The sequence below is a fragment of the Oncorhynchus kisutch genome, unplaced genomic scaffold, assembly GCF_002021735.2.
Source record: "Oncorhynchus kisutch isolate 150728-3 unplaced genomic scaffold, Okis_V2 scaffold2230, whole genome shotgun sequence".
NCBI classification, from domain to species: domain Eukaryota; kingdom Metazoa; phylum Chordata; class Actinopteri; order Salmoniformes; family Salmonidae; genus Oncorhynchus; species Oncorhynchus kisutch.
Window position 1 is genome coordinate 7,501 of NW_022264175.1, and position 10,000 is coordinate 17,500.

Sequence of the window (10,000 nt, forward strand, 5' to 3'; positions counted from 1 at the left end):
GTTCCTTTCATACAGGAAGTCTTCTTGGTCTTTACCAGCTTCAGCCCTGTTACCAGCTGTACCTTCACAAACGGGTCTGGGGGTGTAGAGACAGGAAGGAAGTTAAATATTCTGCTAGCAAGAAGTATGACGTACATGGTACCCCGTGGTATGACGGAGTGTGTTGTGGTGTGGTGTGTAGTGTCGTGGTGTGGTGTGACATGGTGTGAAGTGGTTCCAGGTGTGTGTCAGGTGTGTTATTCAGGTTTCTGCAGTTATTAGCTGATCCCCAGGTGTGTGTCAGGTTTCTGCAGTTATTACCTGATCCCCAGGTGTGTGTCAGGTGTGTTATTCAGGTTTCTGCAGTTATTACCTGATCCCCAGGTGTGTGTCAGGTTTCTGCAGTTATTACCTGATCCCCAGGTGTGTGTCAGGTGTGTTATTCAGGTTTCTGCAGTTATTACCTGATCCCCAGGTGTATGTCAGGTTTCTGCAGTTATTACCTGATCCCCAGGTGTGTGTCAGGTTTCTGCAGTTATTACCTGATCCCCAGGTGTGTGTCAGGTGTGTTATTCAGATTTCTGCAGTTATTACCTGATCCCCAGGTGTGTGTCAGGTGTGTTATTCAGGTTTCTGCAGTTATTACCTGATCCCCAGGTTTGTGTCAGGTGTGTTATTCAGGTTTCTGCAGTTATTACCTGATCCCCAGGTGTGTGTCAGGTGTGTGTTAGGTTTCTGCAGTTATTACCTGATCCCCAGGTGTGTGTCAGGTTTCTGCAGTTATTACCTGATCCCCAGGTGTGTTATTCCGGTTTCTGCAGTTATTACCTGATCCCCAGGTGTGTGTCAGGTGTGTTATTCAGGTTTCTGCAGTTATTACCTGATCCCCAGGTGTGTGTCAGGTGTGTGTTAGGTTTCTGCAGTTATTACCTGATCCCCAGGTGTGTTATTCAGGTTTCTGCAGTTATTACCTGATCCCCAGGTGTGTGTCAGGTGTGTTATTCAGGTTTCTGAAGTTATTACCTGATCCCCAGGTGTGTGTCAGGTATCTGCAGTTATTAGCTAATCCCCAGGTGTGTGTCAGGTGTGTTATTCAGGTTTCTGAAGTTATTACCTGATCCCCAGGTGTGTGTCAGGTTTCTGCAGTTATTAGCTAATCCCCAGGTGTGTGTCAGGTGTGTTATTCAGGTTTCTGCAGTTATTACCTGATCCCCAGGTGTGTTATTCAGGTTTCTGCAGTTATTACCTGATCCCCAGGTGTGTGTCAGGTTTCTGCAGTTATTACCTGATCCCCAGGTGTGTGTCAGGTTTCTGCAGTTATTACCTGATCCCCAGGAGTGTGACAGGTGTGTTATTCAGGTTTCTGCAGTTATTACCTGATCCCCAGGTGTGTGTCAGGTTTCTGCAGTTATTACCTGATCCCCAGGTGTGTGTCAGGTTTCTGCAGTTATTACCTGATCCCCAGGTTTGTGTCAGGTGTGTTATTCAGGTTTCTGCAGTTATTACCTGATCCACAGGGGTGTGTCAGGTGTGTGTTAGGTTTCTGCAGTTATTACCTGATCCCCAGGTGTGTTATTCAGGTTTCTGCAGTTATTACCTGATCCCCAGGTGTGTTATTCAGATTTCTGCAGTTATTACCTGATCCCCAGGTGTGTGTCAGGTTTCTGCAGTTATTACCTGATCCCCAGGTGTGGTATATGAGGTGTTATTCTGGTCTCCTCAAATCAAATGTTATTCGTCACATGCTTGATAAACACCAGGTGTGAACTAACAGTGAAAAGCTGACTGACAGGTCCTTCACCACAATGCAAAGAGAAAGAACATGAGTAATGCTAACTATATATACACGGGGTACCAGTGCTGAGTAATGATAACTATATATACACGGGGTACCAGTGCTGAGTAATGATAACTATATATACACGGGGTACCAGTGCTGAGTAATGATAACTATATATACACAGGGTACCAGTGCTGAGTAATGCTAACTATATATACATGGGGTACCAGTGCTGAGTAATGATAACTATATATACACGGGGTACCAGTACTGAGTAATGATAACTATATATACACGGGGTACCAGTACTGAGTAATGATAACTATATATACACGGGGTACCAGTACTGAGTAATGATAACTATATATACACGGGGTACCAGTACTGAGTAATGATAACTATATATACACGGGGTACCAGTGCTGAGTAATGCTAACTATATATACACGGGGTACCAGTGCTGAGTAATGCTAACTATATATACACGGGGTACCAGTGCTGAGTAATGCTAACTATATATACACTGGGTACCAGTGCTGAGTAATGCTAACTATATATACACGGGGTACCAGTGCTGAGTAATGATAACTATATATACACGGGGTACCAGTGCTGAGTAATGATAACTATATATACAACGGGGTACCAGTGCTGAGTAATGATAACTATATATACACGGGGTACCAGTGCTGAGTAATGATAACTATATATACACGGGGTACCAGTACTGAGTAATGCTAACTATATATACACGGGGTACCAGTACTGAGTAATGCTAACTATATATACACGGGGTACCAGTGCTGAGTAATGATAACTATATATACACGGGGTACCAGTACTGAGTAATGATAACTATATATACACGGGGTACCAGTACTGAGTAATGATAACTATATATACACGGGGTACCAGTACTGAGTAATGCTAACTATATATACACGGAGTACCAGTGCTGAGTAATGATAACTATATATACACGGGGTACCAGTACTGAGTAATGATAACTATATATACACGGGGTACCAGTGCTGAGTAATGCTAACTATATATACACGGGGTACCAGTACTGAGTAATGATAACTATATATACACGGGGTACCAGTACTGAGTAATGCTAACTATATATACACGGGGTACCAGTACTGAGTAACGATAACTATATATACACGGGGTACCAGTACTGAGTAATGATAACTATATATACACGGGGTACCAGTACTGAGTAATGCTAACTATATATACACGGGGTACCAGTGCTGAGTAATGCTAACTATATATACACGGGGTACCAGTGCTGAGTAATGATAACTATATATACACGGGGTACCAGTACTGAGTAATGCTAACTATATATACACGGGGTACCAGTGCTGAGTAATGCTAACTATATATACACGGGGTACCAGTGCTGAGTAATGCTAACTATATATACACGGGGTACCAGTACTGAGTAATGCTAACTATATATACACGGGGTACCAGTGCTGAGTAATGCTAACTATATATACATGGGGTACCAGTACTGAGTAACGATAACTATATATACACGGGGTACCATTACTCAGTAATGATAACTTGGTTATATACACGGGGTACCAGTACCTAGTCAATGATAACTTGGTTATATACACAGGGTACCAGTACCTAGTCAATGATAACTTGGTTATATACACGGGGTACCAGTACCTAGTCAATGATAACTTGGCTATATACAAGGGGTACCAGTACTGAGTCAATGTTAACTTGGCTATATACACGGGGTACCAGTACTGAGTCAATGATAACTTGGCTATATACACGGGGTATCAGTACTGAGTCAATGATAACTTGGCTATATACATGGGGTACCAGTACTGAGTCAATGATAACTTGGCTATATACACGGGGTATCAGTACTGAGTCAATGATAACTTGGCTATATACACGGGGTACCAGTACTGAGTCAATGTTCAGGGGTACCTGTTAAATGATGTAGATATGTACATATAACTAGGAATAAAGTGACAGATTAGTTAAGTTTAGTTTATTAGGATCCCCATAAGATACTGCACATATAAAACGTTCCTCCCGAGGGGGAGGCCCTCTTCACGGCTGTGTTGGTGTGTGTAGACCATGATCCTTAGTGATGTGGACACCTGCTCCACTACAGCACCGTCCAATGGGGGCTGCTCGGCCCTCTGTTTCCTGTAGTCTACGATCAGCTCCTTTGTCTTGCTGACGTTGAGGGAGAGGTTGTTGTCCTGTCACCACACTGCCAGGTCTCTGACCTCCTCCCTAGAGGCTGTTTAATCATCTTCGGTGATCAGGCCTTCCACCATCGTGTGGTCAGCAAACTTAATGATAGTGTCGGAGTCGTGTGTGACTATGCAGTCGTGAGTGAACATGGAGTCCTGGAGGGGAGTAAGCACGCACCCCTGAGGGGCCCCCGTATTCAGGGTCAGCTTGGCGTTTGTGTTGTTGCCTACCCTCAACACCTGGGGGCATCCCGTCAGGAAGTCCAGGATCCAGTTGCAGATGGAGGTGCAGTCCCAGGGTCCCAAGGTCCTTAGCTTAATGATGAGCTTGGAGGGCACTATGGTGTTGAACGCTGACCTGTAGTCAATGAATAGCATTCTCACATACAGTAGGTGTTCCTTTTGTCCAAGTGGGAAAGGACAGTGTGGAGTGCAATAGAGATTGCGTCATCTGTGGATCTGTTGGGGCGGTATGCAAATTAGAGTGGGTCCAGGTTGTCTTGGATGATGGTGTTGATGTGAGCCATGACTCTCAAGGTATTTTATGGCTACAGAGTTCTACGGGGAGATAGTCATTTAGACAGCTCACCATGGCGTTTTTGGGCACAGGGACTATGGTGGTCTGCATGAAACATGTAGGTGTTACATACTGGGTCAGGGAGAGGATGAAAATGTCAGTGAAGACACTGGCCAGCTGGTCGGTGCATGTTCTGAGTACACATCCTAGTAATCCATCTGGCCCCGTGGTCTTGTAAATGTTCACCTGTTTAAATGGCTTACTCACATCAGCTATGGAGAGCGTGATCACACAGTCGTCCAGAACAGCTGGTGCTCTCACGCATGGTTCAGTGTTGCTTGCCTCGAAGCGAGCAAAGAAGGCATTTAGCTCATCTGGTAGGCTCGTGTCACTGGGCATCTCGCTGCTGGTTTTCTCTTTGTAATCCGTGGTAGTTTGCGAGCCCTGCCACATCTGATGAGCGTCAGAGCCAGTGTAGTAGGATTAGATCTTAGTACTGTATTGACACTTTGCCTGTTTCCTTGGTCGTCAAAGGGCATAGTGGGATGTCTTATAAGTGTCCAGGTTAGTGTCCCGCTCCTTGAAAGCGGCACCTATAGCCTTTAGCTCAGTGCGGCTGTTGCCTGTAATCCATGGCTTCTGGTTGGGAAATGTACGTACGGTCATTGTGAGGGCAACTTCATCGATGTACGTATTAATAAAGACGTTGACTGATGTGGTGAACTCCTCAATGCCATCGGGTGAGTCCCGTAACATATTCCCGTCTGTGCTAATTCAGGTATCCCTCCTCTGTTAGTCAGGTATCCCTCCTCTGTTATTCAGGTATCCCTCCTCTGTTAGTCAGGTATCCCTCCTCTGTTAGTCAGGTATCCCTCCTCTGTTAGTCAGGTATCCCTCCTCTGTTAGTCAGGTATCCCTCCTCTGTTAGTCAGGTATCTCTCCTCTGTTAGTCAGGTATCCCTCCTCTGTTAGTCAGCTATCCCTCCTCTGTTAGTCAGGTATCCCTCCTCTGTTATTCAGGTATCCCTCCTCTGTTAGTCAGGTATCCCTCCTCTGTTAGTCAGGTATCCCTCCTCTGTTAGTCAGGTATCCCCACTCTGTTAGTCAGGTATCCCCTCTGTCGTTCAGGTATCCCCTCTGTCATTCAGGTATCCACTCTGCTATGCAGGTATCCAGTATGTTATTCAGGTATTCCCTCTGCTATTCAGGTATCCACTCTGCTATTCAGGAATCCAGTCTGTTATTCAGGAATCCAGTCTGTTATTTAGGTATCCACTATGTTATTCAGGTATCCTCTATGTTATTCAGGTATCCACTCTGTTATTCAGGTATCCCACTGTTATTCAGGTATCCCCTCTGTTATTCAGGTATCCCTTCTGTTATTCAGGTATCCCCTCTGTTATTCAGGTATCCCCTCTGTTATTCAGGTATCCCCTCTGTTGTTCAGATATCCCCTCTGTTGTTCAGATATCCCACTGTTATTCAGGTATCCCCTCTGTTATTCAGGTATCCCCTCTGTTATTCAGGTATCCCCTCTGTTATTCAGGTATCCCCTCTGTTATTCAGGTATCCACTATGTTATTCAGGTATCCACTATGTTATTCAGGTACATTAGTAGGTATGTTAGTAGGTATGTTAGTAGGTATATTAGTAGGTATATTAGTAGGTATGTCAGTAGGTATGTTAGTAGGTATGTCAGTAGGTATATTAGTAGGTATGTTAGTAGCTATGTTAGTTGGTATAGTTTACCTGATCCCTGGCACATGTCTGTCTGCAGCAGCTGCTTCGCTCTGATGATGTCAACGTTGAGTCTTCCAGCAGAGGGCAGGTAGTTGAGTGATAACAGCAGCTCTCCCAGCTCTACCTCATTCTGTTAGAAACACAAAACACTGTTGATATCCCTCTATCTGTAGATATGTCTGTCTGACTATCTCAGATAGTGGAGTGATAACAGCAGCTCTCTCGCTCTCTGTCTCTCTCTCTCTCTCTCTCTCTCTCTCGCTCTCTCTCTCTCTCGCTCTCTCAGAGAGAACCCAGGGTGTGTGTCTACTGGAGAGCCCCCTAGTAGAGAGAACCCAGGGTGTGTGTCTAGTAGAGAGCCCCCTAGTAGAGAGAACCCAAGGTGTGTACGTGTGTGTATAATGTTGTTCTTTAACAGCCTGTTGTTGTGGCATTGTTGTGGTGTCGTTGTGGTGGTGGTGTTGTGGCATTGTTGTGGTGTTGTTGTTTTTGCGGTGTTGTGGTGTCGTTGATGTGGTATCGTGTCTTGGTGTTGTGGTATTGTGTTGTTGTGGTGTTGTTGTGTTCGAGGGCGATGCATTCACCACCCTCGTGACTATAGAACAGATGTGCAGCTAGGAGAGTGTGTCAGTGTTAGTGTCTCTCTCTCTCTCTCTCACACACACACACACACACACACACACACACACACACACACACACACACACACACACACACACACACACACACACACACACACACACACACACACACACACACACACACACACACACTCTGTGTTATGCCTGGCCAATAAACAACAGATTGCGCCTTAGTGGGCCTAAAGATGGCTGTATGTCTATGTAAGAGAGGCTGAGAGGAGGAGAGGAGGAGTAGGAGTAGGAGCAGGACGAGGGAATGAGGAGGAAGAGGAGGAGAGGCTGAGGAGCTTGATAACGGTTTCACATCCAAAGGGAAGAATCCACTTAGATCAATGTGTTGAACTAAGACAGTGTGTGTGTGTGTTCTTCCTACCTGAGAACTAGGCACCAGGGCCTTCCACCAATGACCACCTTTCACCAGATCAACCTCACTCAGAGGCAGCGCCACCTACCAATGAAAACACACCATTACAGAACTAATGTATCAGACAGGGATGACTGTGCCTTGCAAAATTATTCATCCCTCTTGGTGATTTTTCCTATTTTGTTGCAACCTGTAATTTAAATGGATTTTTATTTGGATTTCGGGTAATGGACAAACACAAAATAGTCCAAATTGGTGATGTAAAATTTAAAAAATGATTTGTTATAAAGAAATCTAAAAAAATATGAAACGGAAAGTGGTGAGTGCATATGTATTCACCCCCTTTGCTATGAAGCCCCTAAATAAGATCTGGTGCCACCAATTACCTTCAGAAGTCACATAATTAGTCAAATAAAGTCCACCTGTGTGCAATCTAAGTGTCACATGATCTGTCACATTATCTCAGTATATATACACCTGTTCTGAAAGGCCCCAGAGTCTGCAACACCATGAAGACCAAGGAGCTCTCCAAACAGGTCAGAGACAAAGTTGTGGAAAAGTACAGATCAGGATTGGGTTATAAAAAAATATCCAATACTTTGAACATCCCACGGAGCACCATTAAATCCATTATTAAAAAATGGAAAGAATATGGCACCACAACAAACCTGTCAAGAGAGCACCGCCCACCAAAACTAATGGACCAGGCAAGGAGGTCATTAATCAGAGAGGCAACAAAGAGACCAAAGATAACCCTGAAGGACCTGCAAACTCCACAGCGGAGGCTGGAGTATTTGTCCATAGGACCACTTTAAGCCGTACACTCCACAGAGCTGGGCTTCACGGAAGAGTGGCCAGAAAAAAGTAATTGCTTAAAGAAAAAAATAAGCAAACACGTTTGGTGTTCGCCAAAGGAATATGGGAGACTCCCCAAACATATGGAACTCTGGTCAGATGAGACTGAAATTTATATTTTTGGCCATCAAGGAAAGAGCTATGTCTGGCGCAAACCCAACACTTCTCATCACCCCGAGAACAGCATCCCCACAGTAAAGCGTGGTGTTGGCAGCATCATGCTGTGTGGGATGGTTTTCATTAGCAGGGACTGGGAAACTGGTCATAATTGAAGAAATGATGGATGGTGCTAAACAGGGAAATTGTTGATGGAAACCTGTTTCAGTCTTCCAGAGCTTTGAGACTGGGACGGAGGTTCACCTTCCAGCAGGACAGTGACCCTAATCATACTGCTAAAGCAACACTCGAGTGGTTTATGGGGAAACATGTAAATGTCTTGGAATGGCCTAGTCAAAGCCCTGACCTCAATCCAATTGAGAATCTGTGGTATGACTTAAAGATTGCTGTACACCAGCGGAACCCATCCAACTTAAAGGAGCTGGAGCAGTTTTGCCTTGAAGAATGGGCAAAACTCCCAGTGGCTAGATGTGCCACGCTTATAGAGACATACCCCATGAGACTTGCAACTGTAATTGCTGCAGAAGGTGGCTCTACAAAGTATTGACTTTGGGGGGGTGAATAGTTATACACGCTCAAGTTTTCTGTTTTTTTTTGTCTTATTTGTTGTTTGTTTGTTTATTTTGCATCTTCAAAGTGGTAGGCATGTTGTGTAAATCAAATGATACAACCCCCCCCCCCCAAAAAAAAGAAAAATCAATTTTAGTACCAGGTTGTAAGGCAACAAAATAGGAAAAATGCCAAGAGGGGTGAATACTTTCGCAAGCCACTGTATCTTCCGGGACATCCTGTGTCACACATTGTTTTTATTGGCTCAATACTCAAGAAGAAGGCACAGTGATGCCGAAACGGTGGTGATTTACCCAATAAATGACTGAGAGTTTATATAGAGAGCCTACAACTCTCTTTATTTTATATAGCTGAGTGATTTACCCAATAAATGACTGAGAGTTTATATAGAGAGCCTACAACTCTCTTTATTTTATATAGCTGAGTGATTTACCCAATAAATGACTGAGAGTTTATATAGAGAGCCTACAACTCTCTTTATTTTATATAGCTGAGTGATTTACCCAGTAAATGACTGGGAGTTTATATATAGAGCCTACAACTCTCTTTATTTTATATATCTGAGTGATTTACCCAATAAATGACTGGGAGTTTATATATAGAGCCTACAACTCTCTTTATTTTATATAGCTGAGTGATTTACCCAATAAATGACTGGGAGTTTATATAGAGAGCATACAACTCTCTTTATTTTATATAGCTGAGTGATTTACCCAAACAGTGCAGTGCACCGGCCATTTGATGAATGGGAAAAGGCTATTAAAAAATAAAAAAAAATGTGATGTGGTTTGATGTCAACAGAAATTAAATTCAGGCTATAAGTGTGCCTAACGACAAGTCATTAGACTTTTGGCGATTGTCGTTAGGCACACTTACAGCCTGAATTTAATTTGTGTTCACATCAAACCACATCACATTTTGATACCCCTGGTATCAATACTCCACAGGATTGGTGTGTGTGTGTTTGTGTATGAGTGTGTGTGTGCGCTCGTGTGTGTGTTTTGTTTGTGTGGGTGTTCACCTTGCCGATGACACAGTGTCGTGAGAACTTGTCGAAGTCGACCACAGACAGCAGCAGGGTGCGGCGCTGGGCCTCCAGGAACAGAAGGTCAAAGGTGAACCGCTCCTCAAACACCGGGTTCTGTGTCTTCCTCTTCACCCCCGTCTGAAGAAGAAAAATGCTTTATTGTCCATTTTTTG

The 10,000-nt window shown here is 44.0% G+C and overlaps 1 protein-coding gene across 1 annotated transcript in view; it reads right to left on the reverse strand.

Annotated features, from left to right (window-relative positions):
- LOC116369553 (synaptotagmin-17) overlaps positions 1–10,000 on the reverse strand; it is a gene marked incomplete at its 3' end in the record, with an annotated part of 19,611 nt that overhangs the window by 80 nt on the left and 9,531 nt on the right. Inside the window, 4 exon segments of the mRNA XM_031819518.1 lie at positions 1–76; positions 6,263–6,383; positions 7,268–7,342; positions 9,822–9,965. The exon segment at positions 1–76 is cut by the window's left edge and continues 80 nt beyond it. Coding sequence (XP_031675378.1) covers positions 1–76; positions 6,263–6,383; positions 7,268–7,342; positions 9,822–9,965 — 416 coding nt within the window.